At 39.3% G+C, this 26427-nt stretch overlaps 1 protein-coding gene and 2 pseudogenes across 1 annotated transcript in view; 1 reads left to right on the forward strand and 2 right to left on the reverse strand.

The window, feature by feature from the left end:
- CPN1 (carboxypeptidase N subunit 1) overlaps positions 1–11629 on the reverse strand; it is a 34859-nt gene extending 23230 nt beyond the window's left edge. Inside the window, exons 1-3 of the mRNA XM_011378915.2 lie at positions 11574–11629; positions 10662–10677; positions 1962–2136 (exon numbers count right to left, since the gene is read on the reverse strand). Coding sequence (XP_011377217.2) covers positions 1962–2136; positions 10662–10677; positions 11574–11629 — 247 coding nt within the window. The remainder of the gene's footprint in view (positions 1–1961; positions 2137–10661; positions 10678–11573) is intronic.
- Positions 11630–16073: 4444 nt separating this feature from the next.
- Positions 16074–25423, reverse strand: LOC111731057 (annotated as a pseudogene).
- Positions 19078–19196, forward strand: LOC111731083 (annotated as a pseudogene).
- Positions 25424–26427: the final 1004 nt, after the last annotated feature.

Genomic DNA, 26427 nt, shown 5'->3' on the forward strand with positions numbered 1-26427 from the left:
AACCTGTAACACCGTACAGGATCTCCTCCTGCCTGATTTCCCTGACCGTACTGCTCTGATCTAGTCTCTTGCTCTCCCATCGTTCACTCTGCTGGAGCTGCAGGAGCCTCCTTGCTGTTCTTCATACATGCCAAGCATGCGCCTGCTTTTTTCTCTGCCTGCAGCATTTTCCTCTCCGATATCAGTATGGCATGCTCCATCACATACTCAAAAAAGAAGATTTTCCTACCTCCATCCTCCACTCAATCCATAGTCCTCCACAGCATTCCCTGTTTTTCTTTCCTGGTTTATTTTCTCTACAGCACTTATTTTCTTCCGATATAATATATATTTACTTAGTTACCCATTTATTGCCAGTCTTACCCAGCTAGAATTAAGGCCCTGAGGGCAAGGTTTTTGCTTTATTCTCTGTTGTATATTCAGAGTCTACAAAAGTGCTTGTATATAGTAGATAATCAGTAATACTTGTGGAATGAATAACAAATGAATGAAAGGAATGAACTGATGAACAGCTAAATTATAGGCATCGGAGAAAAGAAGGATCGATGAGGGCTAAATAGTATAAAAAAGTTTCAAGGAAGGCTTGGATGCTAGAAAGTAGAGGAGGCACCAGGAAGGGGGTGCAGAGTGAGGGGCTAACTCTATAATGCCCATTAGCACCCACCAGCTTCCACAATGAACAAACAACTTGAGTAAAACCAGGTGCTCGCTATGCAAGTAGAGTTTCAAAGCGAGGCCCTTGTCCTCACTTAATCACAGTCTTCCTTTCCCCCACTGTACCCTCCTCACTGACCTTGTAATATTCTGAAGTTGTCATGGACAGAATCCACTGGCTATGAGATTGTCAGTGAAGGTTTTTAAGCAAGGGATTGAGAAGATTATATCAGTATTTAGGGAAATTATCCAGGCATTTCTGTGCTAAATGCAAGGTTCAAAGAGTGGTGGCAGTTAGGAGTTAGGGGGTCAGAAGGAGCCTGGGGCAATAATTTCAGCAGACAGTGGCAGAGTGTTGGCTAAGGTGGAGGGTATGGAAGTGGAATGGAAAAGAGAGATTTGAAGTTGACAGTTTGAAGGAGGAACTGACGTAACTTGAATGTCACAATTGCTATAAGTGAAGCAACGAGAAATTAGAAACAACTTAGGTCTATCAATATATCCACAGTTAAATACAACCATGCAATGAAAGAAATATTATGCAGCCAAATGATGATGTAAATCTACATTTACAGACCTGGATGCTATTCACAAAAGACTATAAAATGAGAAATGTAGTTTATAGTATGATTCCAATTTTATAAAAGAAATTATGTGTGTATGTAAGGGAGGTTCAATATGCATAGGAAAAATAATAGTCATCTGTGAGTGATGGGATTATGAGTGAGTTTTCTTTCCTTCTCTAATTTCTAATGTTAATCCAAACATCGATTGCTTTTTATAACTGAAACAAACTAACAAAAAAATAACCCAATGAATAAAACTAATACCTCAGGCCTCAAACCCTCTCCAGGATACCCTTCTCTACCCCATTCTCATTCCCACCCCAAAACATCCCTAAACCTTTCAGTTTCCTGACAGAACTAGAAGAGCTGATTGTTTCTGCTTATGTCTCCTGAGGCATTGGACAGGGAAAGACAGAATAATAGCAAGGGGAAAAGAGGGGTCATAGGAGGAATGGAAGGGGTAGGATGGGAGAAGGGAAGAAGACTCATCTTTTACAATTAAGGTCTTGAGCAACTAGAACCCAAAGAAGAAGAATGAACTGGAACCTGAAGTGGTGTTGCAGCTCCCCAGAGGCAGGGGCTATTTGAGGGCTAAGCATAGGTTGAGGAAGAGGTGATACTTTCTAGGTGGAGGGGTCTGCAGACCTCCCCAGGACCCCCCTCCCGACCCGCATCCCTGATCACTGCATTTGTAAAGGAAGGGTCCAGCCCTACACACTCCAAGAATTGCTCGAGGCTTACAAGGCTCGTGGATTCCGGGGTAGTCGCTGAATTCCAGCACGTAGAGGTGTCTCCCCTTCACACTGCGCCCGATGCTGTAAACCCGCGTGATGTAGGGGCATTCGTTGTGCACCTTGTACAGCGTCCGTACGAGGTCATCATAGCGGCTGTGGCGAAAGGTCACCGGGGCAACCAACTGGAAGAGGAGGAGGTGGAGGAAGACTGAGAGCAGGCCTGACATCTTGCTGGGCTTTTTCAAAGAGAACCACTGAAATGGGCCCCACCTCTCCCAACAACCTGGCTTCTTCACCAATCAAAATACAAGGGCTGGGAACCAGCTCTTCCTAGTTTCCCACCAGTAAACACCAGGGTGACAGCACCTGGAAGGAAGTTCCCAACTGTCCCGTCCAAAGCTGGAAATTATTTATGTAGCTCTGGAATAGCCACTCATCTCTCCTCCCCCATTTCTCTGCTTCTTCTAATGCAGGAAAATCTTTTGAAAGGTTTTGCACTCCCCCAGATTGACTAGTTTCACTGATTCTGGTTTACCTATTAACTGGACTGTAAACAGGCTTCAATAAATAGCTGCTTATAACCCTTTGATTCCCAGGGAATTTTGAGAAACTTGGCCTATGCTAGTTCCCTATATTACAATTTAAAGAGGTGTATTAAAAGAGACTTCTCTGTCCCCTTCCATTCATCCCACGTACTGCTGCCAGACTATCTTTCTGAAGCACAGCTTTGTCTTGTCCCTTTTCTCTTCAAAAATCTTTCACCAGATATCACTGAGAAAATGAATTTTAAGTCATATATCCGATAATATATCCAGAATACATCAAGAATTCTTACAACGGAACAATAAAACAAACAACCCACTATAAAAACGGGCAAGAGATTTGAATAGACATGTCATTAAAGTAGATATATGAATGGCAAATAAGCACATTTAAAGACGTTCAACATTACTGGTCATTAAGGAAGTGAAACTTAAAACCACAGTGAAATATTCCATTATGTCCACCAGAGCAGCTATAATACAAAAGACACAATAACAAGGGTTGGTGAGAATAGGGAGAAACTAGAAACCTCATGTATTGCCAATGGGAATGTAAATGGGGCAGCCACTTTAGAAAATAGTTTCTTATAAAGTTAGATGTGCACTTACTATATAACCAGCAATTTCACTTCTAGGGATCTACCCAAAAGAAATGAAAACATATGTCCACACAAAAACTTGTATGTGAATATTCACAGTGGTATTATTCACAATAGATAAAAAGTGGAACTGATTCAGATATTCATTAACTGATGAGTGGGTAGACAAAATGTGGTATATCCATACAATAGAATATCATTTGACAATGATACATTGTACAACATAAATGAACCTTTACTTTATTATGCTCGGTGAAAGAAGTCAGACACAAAAGACCAAATATCATATGATCCAGTTCATATGAAATGTTTAGAAAAGGCAAATACACAGAGACATAAAGTAAATTAGAGGTTGCATAGGGCTGGGAGTGGAAAGGGAAAGCAGCTATAAATAAGCACAAGATTTCTTCTCAGGGTGATAGAAGTGTTCTAAGATTAGATTGTGGTGATTCGACAGCTCTGTAAATATACCAAAATTCATTGAATTGTATACTTAAAGCAGGTGAATATTATGGTAGACAAATTATATCTCAATAAACCTGCTTAAAAAAAAAGAAATAAGTACAGTTCCCCAAAAATGAACTATAAATTTACCTTACAATCCAACAATTCCATTTCCGAGTACCTACTCAAAAGAACAAAGACTTCTATACAAGAATGCTCATAGCAGCATCATTCGTAATAGCCCCAAAGTAGAAACCACTCAAATGTCCATCAACTGGTGGATAAATAAAATGTAATTTATTTGTACAATTGACCACCGTTCGGCTATAAAAAAGAATAAAATGCTAATACACATTACAACATGAATGGACTTCAAAAACACTATGCTAAGTGAAAGGAGTAAAAAATAAAACATATTGCGTGATCTTATTTATCTGAAATCTCCTGCCAAAGTAATCTTACAGAGACAGAAAGTAAAATAGTGGTTGCCTGGGGCCGGGAATGGAAATAGGGATTCACTGTAAACGGGCACGAGTGATCTTGGTGGAGTGATGAAGATATCCTAAAACTGGATGGTGGCGATGGATGCACAACTCAGTAAATTTACTAAAAATCATTGAATTGTACACTTTAAATGGGTAAATTTTATATGTAAATTATATCTCAATAAAGTTATTTAAAAAAAAAAATCCCAAAGTTCCAGTGTCTCTTCATGCACTATGGTATAAAATCCAAACGCCTCACTCTAGTGCAGCCCGGCCGCACCACCTAGTCTTCTGAGCGTGCCCTCATCCCCTGCCATCCTGCTATTGTTTCCGCTGTTTCCCCTTGTAGCTTAACCCAGATCCAAATCCTGGATCTTCTTCACGTCCTTTTGCAATCGCCGCTATAATCCATCTTTGTTTCTCCCATTCTTATTGCTTTGTCTATTACACACTTAGCCACTGTGCTAGGTGGTAGGTGGTAGGAGATAGTGCAGCCCTGCTGATACACTGTTCCTACCCTCCAGGATGATCGCCAGCCTCCAGCACAGAGCCTGGCATAGGTGCCCAACTGTTGAACAACCGAACAAACTCGTTATTGACTTTTCCTTTTGCATCATGCTGCTCTGTCTTCAGCAAACTTTCCCAAGGAAATCCTGTGTTTTTATAACCTGACAGTAAAGACAGCTATGCTCTCTTGGATACATTGGGTGAACACTTTATAGCCAGGCCAGTCCGTCCCACAGATGGTCCAGAGGGTTGGCTCAAGATAAGTACCAAATGGGCAGTACCACAGGGCTGCTGCCTGAAAACCACTGCTAAAATCTAATTTTCTGATGAGATCCTGACACCCCAGTTGGTGAAGGCAGGGATCAAGAGAGAAGGCTGAGAAAGGATTACTAACGCTGTCGCACATTAAATCCTCGATCTAGGACAATATCTACCATCATTGTAGAAGGCTTGGCTTAGTGGCCCCCAGAGAACCCCAAATTGTTCCTCTGCAGAAGATTTCCCATTTCTCTGGCAAATGTGCCTGTAATTTTTCTGGGGACCTCGCTCATACTTAATAGATAACTCCCATTCTCTAGGAGAGAGAGATGCACCCTCCCTGCCTGTTTGAACTTTGGGTTGTTGTAAATAGGGAATACCCTCTGTCTATCAGGGCTGAGGTTGGCACTCTTTTCCTGGAATTCTGCATAGGGCACCAGAGCATATGCCCTGAAGCCAGAAGGCATACAATACCTCTCAATGCAACTAGAACTAGATGGAGCTCGAGTGTCAGAGAGATATGATATTTAAAAAATTTTTTTTCTAGCTTCATTGAGATATAACTGACATATTTTGTACATTTAAGGTGTACAAAGTGATGATTTGAAACATGTATATGTTGTAAAATGATTACCACAATAGGGTTAGTTAACACCTCCATCCCCTCACATAGTGGTGTGTGTGTGTGGTGAGAACATTTAAGATCCACTTTCTTAGCAACTTTCAAGTATATAACACAGTATTGTTAACTATAGTCACCATGCTGTATATTAGAGCCCCAGCAATTATTCATCTTATGGCTTGGAGTTTGTACTTTCTGACCAACATCTTGTTTCCCCCAAACACCAGTCTACTCTGCTCTATGAGTTTGACTTTTTTAATTCCACATGTAAGTGAGATTACACAGTATTTGTCTTTCTCCATCTAATGTATTTCACTTAGCATAATGCAGAGGGATATGCTTTTAAATACAAGTTCAACTCCCTCTTAGGACTTCTGACTTAGAGTGAATTAATTAACTTCTGTAAATCTCAGTTTCCTTCTGTATAGGATGAAGAAAAAAATAGCTCTTTCCTCATGAGTTGTGTAGATCAATAAGATAATATATGTAAAGCCTTTTGCATAGTGCCTGGCACATACTCAAGGGTTCAATAAATACTATTAGCAGTATTAATAGTAGCAGCAGCAGCAGCATTAAGCATCTACTCTGTGCTAGAGACCATGCAAGGTGTTGTGGATCTAATTCCTTCATTCGGCAAATATATATATAGATACACACACGCACACACACACACACACACACACACATCCTTTACTACTAAAAGCTAAAGTTTTTACTTATATTATTTTCCGTCAATAATAAAATCAACAAAGACCCCTGCCCATGTGGTGCTTACATTATCATGAAGAGACAATCGATAGTGAAAAAGACAGTTTCTATTCTCAAAGTTACTGATGGGTGAACAAGCACAACACTGGGGGAAGAGTGGTGGATATAACCACATGGGACCACCAAGCAGTCTCTCCTAACTTAGTTCGGGAAGGTCAGAGAGGGCTGGGCTTGCTGGAGAATATGTGCGAGCTGAACTAGATCAGAGAGTCCGGTCCCACCCTGTGGTAGGTGTAATAATGGTCCCCGAGAGCTGCCCACATCCTACTCCCTAGACCACATGAATATGGGATGCCACATGGCAAGGGAGAATGAAGTTTGCATTTGGCATTAAGATTGCTAAAGAGCAGATCTTGAGATGGAGGGATGACCCGAGTGGGCTCAGTGTAATTACAGCTGAAAGAGGGAGACAGAGGGCTAGAATCAGAGTGACGAGATGTGACCAGCCATTGCTGGCTTTGAAGATGGAGGAAGGGGACCAAGGGTAGGCAGCTTCTAAAAACTGCAAAAGGCAAGGAAACACACTCTCCCCTAGAGCTTCCAGAAAGGAATGCAGCCCTGCCAAAACCCTGAGTTCAGTCCAGTGGGACCCATTTCAGACTTCTTATCTCCAGAACTATAAGTTAATCAATTTGAGTTGTTTGAAGCCACTATATCTGTGGTCATTTTTAATTACAGCAATAGGAAACCAATACATTCTTCAATACTTTATGTCTTGGGTAGAGCTGGGGCTCTTGGGGGGAGGCTGGAGTAGAAAGCTTACTTGTCTGACATCCTTCCAGGCTCTTGACTCAAATCCTGGGAAGCCAGCCCTGCACATGATCACAGGCCAGGCCAAAAGACATCTCAGGCTTCTCTCTTTTTCTTCTTCTCTCCCTAATTTTAGGCACTTCCTTCTTTCTGGATTCTCTGTCTTCAAAGTTGCCCCTGCCTGGACCACCAAGTCTCTACTCTGCCTTAGGCAAACATGAATAATACTTTACAATTCCACATTGCCTCACAGGGTATCAACTAGTTACGGTTACTTATTGCCACAACAGCCAGGAGAGGAGGATAATGTAATTTCATATTACAGGAGGGATTTGCCCAGAGGCATATAACCAAGAAGTGGTGGAGGAGAGCCTGGGATCTACTCCCTCTGGTACAGTGAGCCCACCATCCTACTCAACTGATTCCTATGAATACAGGTATGGAGCAGGAGGAAGAACCCACCAGAGAAATGTGAGGAGCACATTAAAACTTGGAAAGGGTTGGGAGGAGGTAGAAGGACACTTAACTCAAGTAGTGCGGTGGGGAGAGATCATCCTCTTTCCTTCTGTCACCTCTCCCTAGATCGTAGATGAAAGAGGAGAGTGGAGAGAGAGAGAGACAGACAGACAGACAGACAGAGAGACAGAGAGAGAGACAGAGAGAGATGCAAAAGGCTTTACATATATTATCTTATTGATCTACACAACTCATTCTTCCTTTGGGCAAATGAACCAAACTTCCAAACCCATACCTCCAGTTATCTTAATTTTAAAATTTCTTTTTATCCTCCAGCAGTAACTGAGCTTCTGCAGAGCAATCTCAATGTAATTTAAGCCTGATTAATAAATATTAGTTGGCTGGACCTATAAATGAATTAAGAGTCCAGTTCAATTCAAATCACCAATCGCTCTCAGAGAGATTAGATTTTAAGTGTCATGAGAGTGTAAGACAATGAGAAACTGACCCAGCGTGGAAAGTAAGTAAAAAAAGTCTGTCCCCAGGACAGACCAAGCCCTTTCCAATTCTCTTCCCCTGGAATGTTCTCCTTCTAGCTCATCTTATACTTCTGATTTTAGCACAATGGTCAACTACACACGGAGACCTTCCGATCATCTCATCTGAAGAGATCTCCCCTGGTTATGCTTGCTCTTAGCTCCTGTTTATTTCAGAGTATTTGACTTATTGGTCTGTAATTATCTCGTTTATTTCTCTTCTCGTGTATTTGTTTATTGACTGTCTCTCTCAGTGTGGCAGCCTGGCCATTTCCTGACTGCCCCACCCTCCTTTCCCAGGACTCCTGGCTGATGTCAGTTTTCTCATAGCTTGGCAACCAATCCACGTTCTCCTTCCTTATATAAAATATCTATAGCTGTGCAGGAATGCGGAAGCACGAGACTGTATAAAACTGCCCGCTATGTTACAGTCGGGGCTCAGCCTTTGAATAAGAATCAGCCAAGCCGGTGCCGGCATCAATAAACGCTGCTTCCTGCTTATAGCCTCGGTGTCTTGTCTCTCTGTTTGAGAATCTCACAACATCAGTAGAAGATAAACTCAGTGAAGACCAAGACTAATTTATCTTACTGTTCACCACTTAATTTCAGTACAATATGCTAAGTAAAAAATTTTTTTTAAATGAAGGAAGTAGCGTATGAATTGAGATCTGGGATCTGAATGAGATGTAAACCCGATGAAAGAGGTGGAGGAATGAGTAGGGAGTGTGGGGATAGTTTTTGAGAGGGAAGAGCTCGTTGGTTCCTCCTTCCTACCCTGACCCCGATGGAGTCTGCTGTTCTGTCCTCGAATGTCTTCTCTCACTGGCACGTACTCCCAGATGATCTCTCCCACAAATCCCACTGTAAGCTGATGACCCTCAAACTTATATCTCTTGCTTCTACTTCTCTGTATTTCCAATTGCCTACTTTACATCAGGATTTCTAATCTAGGCACCCATATATAATGTCACCAATACCCCTCCAGTCCCTGGAGCCAGAGCAGAGCCTTGCAGAAAACAAACTGTGTCCACAATTGGCACCAAGTGACAATGAGTCAACTGGATGAGGAGGATCCAGTCCTGTCCCCAGCCTTCCCTTTTCACCTTGCCCTGCTTACTCTTTCACTAAAGCACTTATTGCCACCTAACATATTGCATGTTTAATTGTCTGTTTATTATCTTTTCTCCATAGGAGAATATAAGCACCTCGTAGGCAGAGAATTAATCTCTTTTATTTTCTGATGTGTCTCCAGCAACTAGAGTAGGACCTGGCATGGAGTAAGTTTCAATGAATGCTTGTTGGGCGAGTGGATGATTAAATGATTAAATGCTTTTACCCACATAATCTCATTCGATCTTTACCTTAATCTCTCTTGAGACCATTATCTCCCATTTACATATATGAGAATCCCTAAAATGTAAATGAATTTCTCAGATCACATAACTGATATTTGGCAAGTCTGGAGAACAAATTAGCTTTCTGACTCCAAAGCCGCGATGTCAGCACCACACCAGGATGCCTGGTTACATTGTGAAAAGAGCCTGCAGTCTGGCTTCTCGTTCTTAAGGCTACCCAAAAAATCATTCTTTTTAAAAAATGACTTTCTGTGCTATGTAAAAATGCAATATGTTTGTTGTAAAAATGCAGACAACTTACAAGATACAATTGACAAGAAAAATACAAGGATAAAAATTCCTCGTCAGCTAGGAATAAACACTGTTATCAGTTGGTGACTATCAATACCCATGTTGGCAGATGTTACCATGATTGACCCAATGTCTTACGCCAGAACCTAGGACTCATCCACAACACACCTCTTTATCTCATTCCCCAAATCAGCAAGTTATACTCAGTCTGTTTGGAAATACACCTAGAAACTGACTACTTCTCTCACCTTGACCTCTCTCATCCCAATCCAGTCACTATAAATTTCTTGCTTGGATGAGGACAACAGCCTCCTCGAATATTCCTTATTTCCATTTTTTTTTTTTGTCCTGCTAGTTTATTCCCTACACAGTTGCCATGGGTTTTAAAAACATTAAATCAAATTATTTTCTCACTCAAACATTTCAGTGACTTCCTACCACAGAGTAACATTTTAAAAAAAATTGTTACAATGACATAAAGGCCCAGTAAGCAACAGTCACAAAGTCCTTTCTATTCATTGAACATACCAAGCTTATTTCTGCCCCAGGGTCTTTGCATTTGCTATTTCCCTTGCCTGGAATGGTCTTCTCCTAGATCTTTACATGATTTTTTTGTCTCTACATCATTTAAGTCCATGATCAAACACCACCACCTTAGAGTGGTTGGCAATGACCTCCTTACCTAAACCTGTCCCTGGCTACCCTTTATCATTTACTCCATTCTTCATAATACTTATTACCTACGGGTGTACTATGTAATTCCTATATACTATACTACATAGTTCCTGTATAATACTATATAGTACGTTTTTTTGTCTGTATCCACTACTAAAATGTAGGTTGCATAAAGGTTTTTTTCCCACTGCTTTGTCCTCAATGCTTAGAATAATACTTAGCGCATACTAGGTGCTCAATTAATGTTTGTTAAATGAATCAATTTGCAGATAGAAAGCTACATAAATAATTTTACAGGAAAGTCTTTATGCTTTTAAAACTAAAAATTACTATATTTAAGTCTTTATGCTTTTAAAACTAAAAATTACTATATTTTTTATATGTAACAGAAAAAAAAGAAAACTGAAGTAATTACTTACCTTTAGAAAAGTGTCTCTTCACAAGATGAAATAGTAATTGCCAACTAATGGCCCTAAAAAAAAAAGAATATAGTTCATTAAGGGATAGCGATTGTTATGCTCCTATGTTTTTTCGACCACATGTTTTGTCTTTAAATAGTAATTATTCAATCCATGCTCAAAAACACGACACTTAATTTTAAGTAAATTGATCACTTTCCCAGAGTCTGTGCAGGGCTGTGTAGTATCTGCATTCTCATAGATTTTAGGTCAAAATTCTCTTCATTTGACAGTCATTCTTCATAGTTTTATTTTATAACTTTTTCCTTCTTTATCGAAGATGAAAGTTTCTTTTTCATTTTTTGATCTTTTATTTTGCTTTCGGTTGGTTTCAAGAGTTGGAAGTCAGTTCAAAATGGCCTTTCCCCACTATTTTCAACTGGAATTTGCCAGAACAAATATTCTTGAATGTGCTTTCCTCTCTATGCAGCCTTTCTGGGGTTTCTTCTACATTCCGAATCCAGCCCAACCTCTAGTGTTGGGTTTTCAATGTTCTTTAGAAACGGGCTGTTCTTCCTACCCAGACCAAGGCCCCTCGGGCCCCACCCCTTGCATCGTCCGCGCTCACCATGCCTCACTTTTTAATAACAGTTTTGCATGCACTGTAGAGTGCTATGTATGTTAGCCGTATTTATTATTTTCTAACTGCCTTGACTCGAATGCGTCCCCTTTCGCCTATTCCTCAGGGACCTCAAATGCAACCTGGTTGAATCAAAATGCAGCATCTCTTCCCCCATCTCAGCTCTTCTTAGGAAATTGCACCACCTGTTGCCCAAGTCAAGAGCCGTTCTAAATTCTTCTTTCTCACTCCATTCCCAAAGGTACTCACTCAGCCTCTAAGCCCTCTCAGTGCTCTTTCTTGCTGAGCCTCACAGCTGCCCCTCGCCTTTCACCACCACGGCCACTGCCTCAGTCCCGCTCTCCTTCATCCTTGCCGGGATCGGCCTCCCGGCCTGGGATTCAAGCCCTCCCACCGCACACAGTGCACAGCAGCAGTGCGATCGTCCTTCAGTATCAACTGTATCACGTCTCCCGCTCGCCCTCCCTTCCACTGCTCCCATCCTTTATTGGTTCTCCATTCTCCTTAGTTAATTCGAACTTCTCTCCCTAGCAACAAGGCCCTCATGACCTGATGTCTCCTGCCATTCCCACTGATATAATAGCGATATGTTGGATTTTTAAATACTTTTTATTGTAATATTGTATTTCTCTGATGTAATCTATTTTAAGGTACATTCCAGTTTCAGAGATATTAAAATGTAAAATAAACAGCACCTTAGTAGCAATGAAATATAGTTGCCCCCTACTACACCTCTCTTCCCCAACACCCTTCCTTCCTATTCCCCATACCAACAATTTGCAATCTTTCAAAAGTCTGTATTTTTTCTGATGTTTAAAGAGTATGGTAAAATACACCAACATAACAGAGGTTTCGAACATATCCTCTCTCTCTATGTGAAAACTCACTCTTATTTGTGTTTCCAAACTAAGTTCAGGCATCATTTTCTCTAAACCTTTCCTATCACTACCCCTGGTCTGATGTCGGCCTCCCTCCTCCGTGTTTCCATAAAACTGTGCATATTTCTTTACAAACATAGCATAATTGTTGGCTTAATTTTTTGTTGTCTTCCCTAATTAAAAAATAGGGTCCTTAAGGCCAGAGACAACATCTTATTTGTTTCTGAACTCCAAGTCCCCCCTCTACTTGATATATAACATGTGTTAAATACATGTTGAAAAGCTCTAACAAATATAATGAGCTAGCTCTCCTCTGGATTAACATTCTGTTGACTTTTGACAGGGCAGGAAATGATTAAGTGGAATTCCAGAAACCCAGGCTCTTCCACGCGCCCCGACTAACCCTACTTCCAATCATTGGTTCGGTGACATGTTGGCTCACTTTGCCCTCTGGCCAATGGGAAGCATGAAGGGCATGGACTCTGAATCCATTCTGTGTACCGGCGTTGCCTAATTTGTAAATAGCCTGTACCTGCGTAATCCTCCTTGTTATGAGTAAAGAAGTTCTTTCTGAGTTTGAAAAAACTAAGGTAATATGTATTTACTGATATGACATCATATTAGGTATAAGGGTATCAGAGTATCAGGCAGAAGGTTAACTGGAAAAGAGTTTGACTCAAAGTGATCTGGACATCTGAAATGAAGGGACTAACATAATTCAGACTTTGAGCAGCTCTGTTAACTGGACCAGTAACAGATTATAAGTCGAAATGTAGTAGGGGGCAACTATATTTCATTGCTACTAAGGTGCTGTTTATTTTACATTTTAATATCTCTGAAACTGGAATGTACCTTAAAATAGATTACATCAGAGAAATACAATATTACAATAAAAAGTATTTAAAAATCCAACATATCACTATTAAAAAGTATTTAAAAATCCAACATATCAGAGAGCTAGAACGATAAATATTAATTGATTGAATAGTGACTAAGCCTAGAATTTTACACATTAAACCATGAAACAAACTAGAAAAAAGCAATGAATGGCTTAAAATTTAAAACTTAATTTACATTGACTGTGATAGAATTTTCAATGACTAGATAACAAAACACATCATTTATGAGCCCCTCCTAACCCATACATTATCAATGAACTTCAACTCCTTAATCCTAGAAGGTAGGTGTTATTAATTTAATTTTTTAGATGAAGATCAGAGAAAGTCTGGACCTGCCCAAGATCACACAGCTAGAAAATGTCAGATATGATCAGATTTTAAAACCTATTAGCTTTATTCTGTTCTATGTTCCCTCCTGAAGCAAGCACTGACACTGAAGATAAAAATAATTGTTATCTAAGATCAAAAAGTTTTTTCAGTTTGAGCAACTGGATCATCACTGAAGATCAAACATATTTCCTACGTGTTAGAAACTAACAGAGAAGATAAATAAAAAAGAGAGTCCTGAATACAATTCTTAAGCCTAGTCTATCAAAGCCTTGAGAATTGGAAATTTATGGGGGTTATTTCATCCCAAATAACCATAAATATGAAGTTGAATGCAGCTTCAGAGAACTGACCACTCTGAATATAGTGTAACTTTTTGTACTAGATTATGCAAAGGTCTTTGAGACTTAATATTTGACATCACGAGGCCAAAGATATTTTGTCCTAAATCTGTCTTGTTGTAATTGCAAATTTGTAGAAATACCTACTATTTACCAAACAGGATCTATGCATGAACTTCAATCTATCTCTCCTGTCTTTTTTTCCTATCTCAACATCAGCCTCAGTCTAGCCTGAGTTTTCCCAGCCCCTTTGGAAGCTCCAGACTGGATTGTTTACTCTCACGAGTGGCCCAGGTCCCTCTAGTTCTGGTCATATCTGGTATTTGGATCTTCCCTTCTCTTTAACTGGCCTGTTCCAATTCCATACTTCTGATGTTCCAGCTTGTGTTGAGCTGGGATATTGTCTTGAACTTGAGTTTTGACTGTTGCATGCCCTGACGCAGGGTTTAAAAGATCCCTGTGAATATAGTGGACAATTTGGTGACGGTCAGAGGGGAGGGGGATTGGAGGACTGGGAGAATGGGGCGAAGGGTTAAAGAAGTACAAATTAGTAGTTGATAGAAGGTCATGGGGATGGGGAGTATGGCACAGGGAATGCAGTTAGCATTAATATGTTGGCTAGGTGGAGGGTCGGGGAGGGACAGAGCAATTGGGGGGATCATTTTACGAACTATATAGATGTCTAACCAACTGTGTACTTGAAACTAATTAAAATAAATTAATTAATTTTTTAAAAAGATCCCTATGAGCCTTAAAGTACTTACTAGTTATCATGCTTCTACTTTATCAGGACAATTTGTGCTAATTATTAATGATTTTTTGCTTGTGTATATATTCATCTTTTAAAGACAGCTTTATTGAGATATAATTCACATACTGTAAAATTCACCCATTTAAGTGTACGGTTCAGTGGTTTTTAGAATATACAGAGTTGTGTGATCATCACCGCAACCTAATTTTAGGATATTTTCATCACCCCGCAAGAAAACCCTGTGCCCATTTGTAGTCACATTATAGCCCTAAGCAACCACTAATTCACTTTCTATCTCTATAGAGTCACCCATTCTGAATATGTCATATAAATAGAATCATATAATATGTGGTCTTCTGTGTCTGGCTTGTTTCACTTAGCATAGTGTTTTCAAGGTTCATCCATGTTGTAGCATGTGTCAGAATATATATCCTTCCTTTTTAAGGCTAATACCTCACTGTATGTATGTGTGTGTGGTCTGTATGTGTGTGTATGTATATGTGTGTGTGTGTGTGTGTGTGTGTGTGTGTGTGTGTGTGTGTGTATCATATTTTGCTTACCCATTTATCCATCAATGGACATTCATGTTGTTTCTACTTTTTGGCTATTGTGAATAATGCTTATAGGAACATGGGCATATAAATATCTGTTCAAGTCTTTGCTTTCAATTCTTTTGGATATTTACCCAGAAGCTCAGCTCTACTTTTAGAGCTCCTTTCCCTCCCTGTGTCCATGCAGGCTGTGCTACCTGCTGATGTTTGAGCCATCCTTTTGTGGCAGTTGCTGGGCCAGTTGCTGCAGCTGTTCTCTTGGGAATGCTTCGTCTTTTCTTGCATCTCTCCCTCTTGCCCCACCTCTCAGCCCCACCTCTTACCTCTTTCTGAATAGGATGCAGCTTGTCTGAATCCTAGCTGTGGACTTGGTTTTTGACTCTTTATCCAAGGAGGCTCTTTGGACCCTATGCAAATCAATAGCTGCAAATAGATAGGGGTGGGGAAGGGAGAGATTTGTGATTGGAGGTTATCATTTAATTTCATTTATTTATAATATCCTAACTGTAGAATGTCCAAACTCAAGGAAAGGAATTTTTAAGCCTTGAAATAAAGGTAAACATACAAATAAAGTCTATGGTGGAAGGATTTATTTTGTACGTGTGGCAGAAATCACATAAGTGCTTTCAACTGGAAATAGAAATATTATATATAAGCCATTATATTAATTTCTCTGTTTTGGAAAACTACAGAAAATCGGCATATCTCCAAAGCCACAGAAAGAGTGAAGGCTCCACTTTTTGCTGATTGTCCCTGACAAAGGCCTTCTGTGGGTCTGGTCTTCATTCTGCTGAAGCTTGGTTTATAAAGAACTGTATAGGGTATAATTATATTGTTTGTATCCTTGGAATTTTCAGGACCAAGCTCCTTTTTGTTAAAGGACTTGTAGATTTAAACAAATGTCCATCGAATTTTCAGTGAGTAGTGTTTCTATCTTAGGCAGTATTTAAAATGAAGAGAAAGGCTTTTGGGGTGGAGGTAGGGTACAGGAAATGAGAGGAAAACACAAGTACTTTGATTTAAATTGTTAAAAGAAAAGAATTTCTTTATCTAGGAACAAAGCACAGTTTGAAAGGTGGTGGGACACTGATAAGTTTAGTAACAAGGGGTCTGGTCTCTAGTTCCTTGGGTTCAGCCAGGGGCTTCTGGGAAAAGTTTTGCAGAATGGTGGTAAAGAAGAGGAACAGCTCCATGAGGGCCAGGCCTGTTTCCCTGGAAGGAAGAAACATTTCCATTAGCTTGCTCCAAATTCAAATACAGTAGCTCATATTCAAACACAATATGCCCCTAAGAGCCATTGAAAACACTGATCAGAAAAGGAATGCCCATCGACTGCAGGAGGACAATAAATCAATACAGGATTATTTGTCAGTACATATCAAAACTCCTAAAGAAATTTTCACTTTTTAATTAGGCAATTTTCTTTTTCAGGATTTATTTGTAGGAATTAGAGATTCACCTAGTAGGATGTCACTTACATTGTTATTTATGACATTGATAAGTTAGATGAAAACTGAACATCCGTGATGGATTAATTGAATAAATCTTTGTGCATCTATCAAATAATGCAGCCTAAATATGTTTATGTGGAAGATTATTTAATACTATAGTCTGTCTTTTATCAGAACAGACTAAGTAAAAGCAGGTTATCTAATAGATAGTACAGAATAAATTTTATTTTAAAATATGCATCTGTTAATATACCTAGACAGTTGTTTGAAATATATACAGTAAAATATTAACAGTGATTATCTCTGTAGGGTGAAATTGCCTATAATTTTGGTATCTTTCTCTCTCTTTTTTTTTTTTTGCTCTTTTGCAGTTTCCATTTTTTATGCCGAACACTTATATCATTGTAATTAGAAACAAAACACATAATTGTTAATTTTGAAAATACTAATTCAATAATTGAATGAAATGACAAGGAAAAAGAATGTGAGATGACCAATCCTAAATTGTGTTTATGACCTTACAGGAAATAGTAACTGGGAGCCAACCAACTCTTGCAAAGAGGCAAGGGTATGTGGGGCTTGGGATTTCAGAAGAAAAGAAAGAATATGAAGTGGCCTCTGGCCTCTGGGTCTAAGAATCAAAAAGTTAATAATTGTTAATAACTTAAGAAGAAGAAAAAAACCTGTATATTTGTTTTGAAAAAAAAAATCAATATTACAAAGGGAAGATCAACGGATAAGAGTTTGCAAAAGCAGGTCCCTTTGTCACCTGGTAATATGTGACATTTGAATTGGATTGACTGGCTTTGGTTTATTTAAAAACTGGCATTATACTAAATCAACCAACAAGAAAATAGTCTCTAGGTGACTTACCAAATCCTACTGGTACACAGACTTAAATGTCTCCCTTCAGATTTGGGCGGTTGTAAGTTTCACCCGATTGATTTTGCTATCATCAGTTATGCCATAAATTCAGTAAAGCTAAAAGTTGTCCAAAATGTGCACATGTATTGTTTGAATAGATTTACTTGTATTTACCCAGAGAAAAGGGCACAGAGTATTCTTCTGTTTTCCTGAAGCTGCCATTTTAATCCAAAAAGTAGCCTGGGTCAAACTTCTCTGGATTGCAAATGAACAAGATCGAAGAAAATAATGGCACTACAGTAGTGCCCTGGAACCAGAAAGTGGAGAGAGGAGTGATATTTTACCATGGCTATCCTTGGTTCATAAACGAGGCTAACACTCTTAATTATAATGGGGTGAATAGGACTGAGCACTCTTAAGCTTGCCTGGTGATTGTCTTGAGTTATGGCTATTTCACAGACACTATCATACGATATGTTTTATGGAGTCATAGGATGATTCTCTCTGGGAAGAGCAATGTTATGGTCAATGTGCAATAAAGAGCTATTGTTGATAGACAGGGGTTTGCAACCCATATTGTCTAGACAAAAGCTTTACTGGAATTGCTGCCTCAAATCGAAAGAGCCTACATTTTCACAATTTGTTCCTTTCTGAATTCAGGTGTTTATGGAAGAAAATGAAAGGTGAAACTTTGAATCTATTAAATCGGACTCCAAGTCCCTCGCTGGTAAAATGGGGTGAGATAACAAAAACATAGCCTGTCTTCCTCCTTCACAAAAGGTTTTTGTGAGACTTAAATGACAAAATAATATTGATAGCTACCATTTATATTGGATGCTTCACATTTACCAGACACTGTGCTGACCTGTTTATAAATCATATTGAACCGTCACTTCAACTATATCCAATAGGCTCTCTTTTTGTTCACATTGTGTGAGGAAATTGCGATTCAGAGAGGAAAAATAACTTACTCGAGGTTATACTTTCAGCAAGTGTCATGGTTAGAATTTGATACAAGTTCTAGCTGATCATAAAGCATCCCTGTTTAAGTGAAAGCTTCCTTTTTTCATTTTTACTTTATTTTATATTCCTTTAAACATAATTTTAGAATTATTAGAGTAGGCAATACAGGCACATGGAATAAAATACAGAAAAAAAATGTACAAAAGGGTATAAGTGAAAATAAGTCTCTCTTCATGATCATCCTTTGGGAGATACCTTATGGATTAAAAAACAGGACACACAGACATATCCTCCACTATTTTCACACAAATAGTAGCATCCTGTTGTGTGCTGTTGCTTGCTTAGTATTCCACTTTATAGAAATAGAGGAATTTTTAAAGTCTTTTTTAAATTAACATTTGGGGCTTTTCCAATCTTCAAATATTACAAATATTGCTTCAATGAATATTCTTATTTGGGGGAAAATACACACACAGGATAAATTCTTAGTAGTGAAACTACTCTTCAAATTATATGTGTGTTTTGAATTTTGATAGATATTACCACAACGCCCTCCAGTTACACCAATTATATTACTAGCAAAAAATATGGTTTTTACATCCTGCCATCATATTATAAGAATGCATCAAGAACATTTAAATTCTAATGTCCATGTATAGGAAGTAAATAGAAATACAAAGAAAAAAGAGAGCTTTGAACTATTTTCGAATTTCTATTATTACTGATAATAGTGTACCCCATTGCCATAAAAATCGATATATCAGGAATTACCTACTACGGCCATGCTACCCTGAACAAGCCCAATCCTGTCTGATCTCGGAAGCTAAGCAGGGTCGGGCCTGGTTAGTACTTGGATGGAAGACCACCTAGGAAGACAAGGTGCTGTAGGCATAAAAAATAAAAAAATAAGGAATTGTAAGCTGTCAAGATCCTTGCAATCCGTGATGTCTACCAAGGGTTGCTTCGCCTAAAGAAAAGAATTACCTACAAAGGATGATTGTGCTTCCATGTGCTCCCACGGGATGATAAGACACAGTATCAGGGAAAGACGGCACATATGGTGCCTGCTCCTCCTTACTGAGGCAACAGTCAATGTAGCCTCAAGGGTTACTGTGATCCAGGGACTCTCGATGCTCTCACTTTTTCCAGAATAAAATATTCATATCATTAAGCCTTTTTGTAAATTTTTTGTGTTCTCCAGGGAGATGGTTTATGAGTTTGGGCCATTTAGATTATAAATCTAAAAATGGGATGAGAGTGAATACACTGGAAATTCAGTTTGTGAAGAGGAACCAGCATTTCTGAGTGGAGTGCCTAACCCTCTGTGTGGTCCAGCCACGCAGAATCCCTCCCTCCAGCTCCTAAGCAGAAGAGAAGGGGGGCTGATCACCACATACAGGAGAGTGGCCTCTTCCCATCTCCTTGCTCGTTGTGCGTGACCAGCTTTGGCCAACCCTGGAGCCATACTGCGGGGAATTGGCTGCAGGGGCCTTAAAAGAAACATAGGCAACTGGGAACCTTTTGTGTTCTTTTGTGTAAGTAAACCCATACAGGCAAGCAGAGGGCAACCTTCCAGTGATGCTGGGATAAGTGTCTCTGCACTCATTCACTCGACATATGTGAAGGTGACAATGAATGTTCACGTTGGCACTTTGTACTTGGAATAGGTCAGTGGAACTCATAGCCTTTTACACTGCCTGCATGCTACCAGTGGACCAATGAGATCAACCACAAGTGTAGATGCAGCTTTGGCCTTACCTGAGTCCATGCAGAGTTGATTTGCTTAAAATTTGCAGTTAACATACCCATCAGAGAAATGAATGTCTCATTATAGTACTGGAAATGCTCATTGAAGAGGATGGAGCAGATAATTTTGCAGGGAGCACAGGAGAGGATGAAAGTAGGGTCAAAAGGCTGAGCTGATGTGAGAAAAGAACCATTCATAACATTTAGAATTTTCATCAGCCTGCATCAGGATTTCAAGAACAGGAACTCCTGCTCAGATTTACACATAGAATTTATTTCCTCTAAACTTCCCCCAGTTAGGTAAGCATCTTCTAATAATACTAATACTAAGTGCTATATAATGTTACACTAGGCTACTAATAATATTATGTTGTTAAATGAATATTACGATAGTCATAAGAGCAATGAACGGTATCATGGACCATTTACCACATGCTGGATATTGTATAAATGTTTTGCAAACTATAATATTTAACTCTCATTCTGAGGTTTGATTTTTAGTCCCCCTTTTCAGATGTGGAAACTGCATCTTAGAGAAGCTAAGTAATGTGTCCAAGTTTACACACCCAGTAAGTGCTGAAGTAAGAAATGTGACCAAACTAAAGGATTTGAGAATCCTAACTCGTAGCTCCGGATCATTTTCTTCTCATCCCTTTTTTCCTAGCCAACTCCCTGATTAATAGAGTAGACTATGGACCATAGAGCAACTCCTAAAGGAGGAGCTTTGACTGGGGGCCATGTGTGTAGGAAGCTCCCTTGCCCCCAATGGGCTAGTCGATGGAATTCACTCTCTGTTTTTCTGAGCAACTCCACTAGGCACTGGGCTTCCTCCTGGATCTTCTCCTTGGTGCTTCTCTTGCCCACTCCAAAGTTCCTCAGCGTCATGAGGGAGAAGCATCACATTTGCATCCATGTCTCTCCATTACTGAAAAGGTTTCCTAGGAAAAGAAGCAAGGAGCAGGAAGGTATTTTGCATCATGGAGTCAAATTTTCTCTAAAGCTGATCTCTTCTGTCTACCTTGAACCATATCCAGCCTCCCTTAGCAGAGATTCAGCAACTGGCAATTTAAGAGCGCAACCTCTTCTGCGGTTTCGGTGAACTATTTGTCACAAAGGGGAAAAAAAAAACAAGCTCTGGTCAACAGTGGGCAGAGATGATGGAATGGGGCAGGGGAAATCATTGCAGGGAAGAGAATATTCCCAAGCATAAAGGCCCTTCGTTGGGTTTTGTTAAAAAATGGTCAAAAATGTCATATGTTGTCACAAGCCCCTTTCCTGAGTGTCTGTTTTTATACTTCATATCCCTCCCTCTAAATTATGGTTTAGTTCTATCTGTGATTTTCTCTATGAGAGGATAAGCAACTTCAAAGCAGGTCAATATGAGATTTATGATTCTATTCTCCTCCAAATTTACTGCAGCTAATATTGGCCTCATCTGAGTAAGAAGAAACAAAGGAGCAAAGGAACTCAGTATGTTCAATACCAATGCTTTTTAATTTCTTCCTCTGTACAAAACCAGTTACTTATTCTGAATTTCCTATTTCTCTTAATGCACCAACAGTTTCATCAATGTGTTGTATCCTCTCAAAACTCAATGCATGTTCACTACTGCTAACCGCCAAGCAAATGATCTCCCTGAGACTGAAATGTCAAAAAGAGAACAAAGAGGAGACCGATTTAAGGATTCTGAACCTGAAGCTGTGTCCTGTGAGTATCACAGGGATTAAATAAAAACATCATGACCTGTGAATATCACACAGAGGATCAATAAAAGCTTCTAGAAGCTGAGAGTAGTGGTAATGCCTTAAATTTTGATCATATCTCTCAGTTAGGCTGAGGGCTTGATCAAAAGTTGGCCATTTTTAGTAAAAGAAACTACAGGCCAAAATGGAGTCACTTTTGCTAAGCCACATCACCAAACAAAAACTTAGTAACTAACTTGATTGCAGTTTCAGCCTTTTCCAGGCGTGGAATTTTAAACTGATCAGTCTGGAACTTCGTGATCAATACTAGTCAGGTAATATGCATGATAAAATCCCTGCCATGACCTTCCCCCCAAAAGTAGGGGACCTGGCCTACAAAATCCCTTCTTTCCTTTGCTAATAACTCCCCTGTCACACTCTCTGCTTATTCGAACCTTCCATTTTGTACAACCCCTGAGCATACCCTTCTAGTTGGTAGATGGGATGCTGCCTAATTCATGAATCACTTAATAAAGCCAATTGGATTTAATCGGTGAATTTTGTTCTTTAACAGAACTAAATTTCTATTTCTCTGACACTTGCAATTTTACAATTTTGAGTGGCTTGGAGGTTTTCAGGCTGTCCTAGGATTTTTTATTGGGTAACACTTGGTGTGTATAAAAGAATGTATGTAGCACATATCTCAGTTTTGAAATGTAATAAAATAAATTACCTGTAAGACAGTATCTATGAGCTTATTGTCCAACTGAAGACGTAGAGCATGACTAGTACTTTGTCCCCTCCTGTGAGTCATCTCCGACTCACCTCCCAAACCAGGCTGTGTTTGAAAACACAGTAATATCTATGCCTAGTCATTTGTTCATTGTTGCCTGTCACTGTGTTGCTGCAGCCTTTGTACCATGTAAAATGGCACCCCAAGAATGACTTCTCCAGTTCCCTAAATCCTAAGACCTCTGGGGAACAACTTTTATTTCAAAAGTTTCCCAGAATGTTTTTTTTTTTTTAAATCACAATCATATTTGCAGACTTACATTACAGTGAACTTGGACTCTACTTTTGATGTTCATCTCAATAGAGCTACCAGAGTAGCTGTTATATAATAAAATAATGTGTCTGGTCTTTGTCTCTGGTTCCTGTGAGGGAACTTCTAATCCCTTGGAACTTCTCAAGTGTTAGAAGTGTCTTTGTTATTCATGGTGAAACTCTGAGAATGCATCTGAGTTTATGATAATGAGGAGACCCATAGTGGGCCTATAGACAGTTTCAAGATGTGGCTGGCCAAACCAGAAAGACCAACTATGTATTTAGGAGGTTGCAGCTTTGAGCCAAAGGATATCAGTCTGACCTCTCAAATTCCAGGGAGTAAAGGCAGCTAGAGATTGAGTTCACTCATGTAGCCAGTGACTCAATCAATCATGTCCATGTAATGACACTCCAATAAAAACTCTGGACACCAAAGCTCAGGTGAGCTTCCTGGTTGGTGTACACATCAATGTGCCAAGGGGTTAATGCATTCTGATTCCCAGGGAGAGGATAGAGAAGCTCTGCATTTCGGTGCCTCCTAAAACTCTCCTTATATGTCTCTTCATTTGCATCCTTCATATAATAAAACTGTAAGTATGGTACCTTCCTGAATTCTATGAGTAATTCTACCAATTATTAAACCTGAGTAGGTCACAGGAACCCCTAAATTTTTAGCCTGTTGGTCAGAAGTATGGATGACCTGGAGGCCCCTCAACTTATGGCTAGCATCTGAAGTGAAGGCAGTCATGTTGGAGACAATGCCCTTAACCTAAGGAGCGTGCACTAACTTTGGGTAGTTAGCATCAGGATTACATTGCAGGATTGTAGCATCTAATTAGTTGCTTGGTGCAGGACAGACTTTCATTAAGTTAATTAATCATTTTTTTGCTTAAGAAAATTAATCTGTATTTTGATCTGAAACATACTATATCCTTGTAGGGTATCAGAAATAACTAGAAGATATTGTCTGCCATGGAATTCATCACCCTGGTTGATCAGAGCTTTCTTCACCACCTCCTATCCACGTGAGACCACACTGGGCTGGAATCCAAAGTACAAAGCGTAAACAGGGTTATACTTTTTGGCTATCCAGAGAAAGATTCAAGCAACTGTGTAAGTGCAATTGTGAAATCTCCCACTGGAGGCTTGGGTAGAAATTAAGTAATAATTTACATGTGACATAGCCTTTGCCCCACAGATTCCATTTTAGAAATACAGTCATGGATTCATTTTTTCCCCCTTCATTTATAATATGCAACCATTGAGCAAATACTAAGCACTTATGCTGTGTCAGACACTGTGCACAGCCCAGGAGCCCTCACAAAACTTAAGAGTCCAGTGAAAGCAACAGGCAGTAAACTGCCAAACAAACTACATTTACAGTACAAATTAAGCATGATTCTATGGAAGTGATAGAGAGTGTACTGTGTGGATGATAATGGGAGAACTTAATAAAATGGAGAGGTCAGGAATCTATGAGGAGGTAAGATTTAAAGTTAAACTGAAGATAAGTAAGAAACAGCCAAGACGTGGGGGAGAGCTCGCTGAGCAGGTATAAAAAAGGATGAAATTTATATAGATATAATCACATTGTTCCAAGAGGAAAAATAGAGTCCTAAAACAGCCAACAATTGGGGAATGGTTTTTAAACACCATTCTGCTCTCTGCTTCACTAAGTGTGACTATTTTAGATTCTACATGTGAGATCATGCAGTATTTGTCTTTCTGTGTCTAACTTAAATTACTTAGGATAATGTCCTCCAGGTTCATTCATGTTGTAAATAGAAGGATTTCTTTCTTTTTAAAGGCTAAATAATATTCCAGTGTGTGTATGAGGATATATAGATAAATATCTCCCACATTTTTTTTTTATTTATCCACTGATGAACATTTAGGTTGTTCTGGAGAATATACCCTTGCATAGCGAACTCATGATGATAATATCTTTTCTCATATTTCCACAAAAATGAATGTCGGCCATGTTAGCAGAGCTGGGCTATGTCAGAGAAAGACATTGGGGAAGGGAGTGGGATCACAAAGGAGGATCACAAAGCGTCCCACAGATCACTTAGTGTAAAATAGTAGTAATAATAATATAAAAGGGTATTTATTGCATGTTTACATCTGCTGGGCTTGCCTTTAGTAAGTGTTACATGCTGAGGGGATTGGAAGCTTTTCAATTAAAATATGTTCTGATCCCAGAATTTTCTCATTTACTAAAATTCAACCTATATCTCAAGTCAGGTCAACATACCTCACTATCTGCTCTAAAGTGATCCAGTCCAGAAAGAAATAGAATTTCTGTCTTGTAATACAGAGAAAGAAACCCCAAAGTGCCTCAGTGGTAAGTCAAACTAAGAAAGATTCAAGCAAGACAGTCAGCCTGCGGTGGTCTCAGAGCCTAAAAATGAATCCACCGCAACTTTACCTGGAGATGAACGGCCTCAGAATGAAACCCCCTTACCTTGGCGAGAGAGGCAGGGATGTTCTTGAAGTTTAGATGCATCAGTTTCCTAGTAATGGGAAGGGTAGTTGGGCTGAGGTGGGCAAGCTTCTCCCTTTGTGACTTTCCTTCCACACAAAAAAGAAAACCAGGCAAGTGACACAAATCACAAGACCAAGAGTAGTGCTTTTCAGCAGCTTCATCTCAGCTACTCCATGCTAGGAACTGTCTGGATTGCTCATTAGAAAGCAAAGTCTTGTGCAGGGGGTGTGACCTGCCAGTTCTTGAATTTGGACCAAAAAAAAACCCCCCAAAAACTGGAATTGGTTTGGACTTTATTTACTTTGCTGAAGATTGAGATTAGGAAGAACTCATGTTTCCTACCTCTCATTCGCGGAATCTGCAACTTTTGATTTCCTAAGCAAAAAAGTCTACGGTAATTTCCTATATGTACTTCTTTCCTTTCAGCACTAATGATTCATTAACTATGAAGTTGCATTTTATTTTTCATAACTTTCTGAAACTGTTCAAATAATTAAATTCACAAATTTGAAAAAAAAATAGGTCATATATCCTGAGATATGTTACTGTTCATGCTAGTGTTGTAGATTCTAAGGTTTTGACAAATGTATAATGACATGTATCCACCATTATAGTATCATATAGAATATTTTCACTGCCCTAAAAATCCCCTGTGCTCTGCTTATTCATTCCTCCCTTCCCCTAACCCCTGCAACCACTGATATTTGTATTGTCTCCATAGTTTTGCTTTTTTCCAGGTCATAGAGTTGGAATCATACAGCATATAGCCTTTTCACATTGGCTTCTTTCACTTAGTAATCTGCATTTAAGTTTTCTCTATGTCTCTTCATGGCTTGATAGCTCATTTCTTTTTGGTGCTGAATAATATTCCATCACCTGGAGGTACAATGTTTTGTTTTGTTTTGTTTTTATCCATTCACATACTGAAGGACATCTTGGTTGCTTCCAAGTTTGGGCAAATATGAATAAAGCTGCCATGTGCAAGTTTTTGCGTGGACATAAGTTTTCAATTCATTTGAGCAAATACCAAGGGTTCCAATTGCTGGATCATATGTAAGAATATGTTTAGTTTTGCAAGACAGAACTGTCTTGCAAAGTGGCTGTACCATGTTGCAATGAATGAGTTGCTTCACATCCTCATCGGCATTTAGTGTTGTCAATGTTC

This window comes from Pteropus vampyrus, unplaced genomic scaffold (assembly GCF_000151845.1).
Source record: "Pteropus vampyrus isolate Shadow unplaced genomic scaffold, Pvam_2.0 Scaffold348, whole genome shotgun sequence".
Taxonomy (NCBI): Eukaryota; Metazoa; Chordata; class Mammalia; order Chiroptera; family Pteropodidae; genus Pteropus; species Pteropus vampyrus.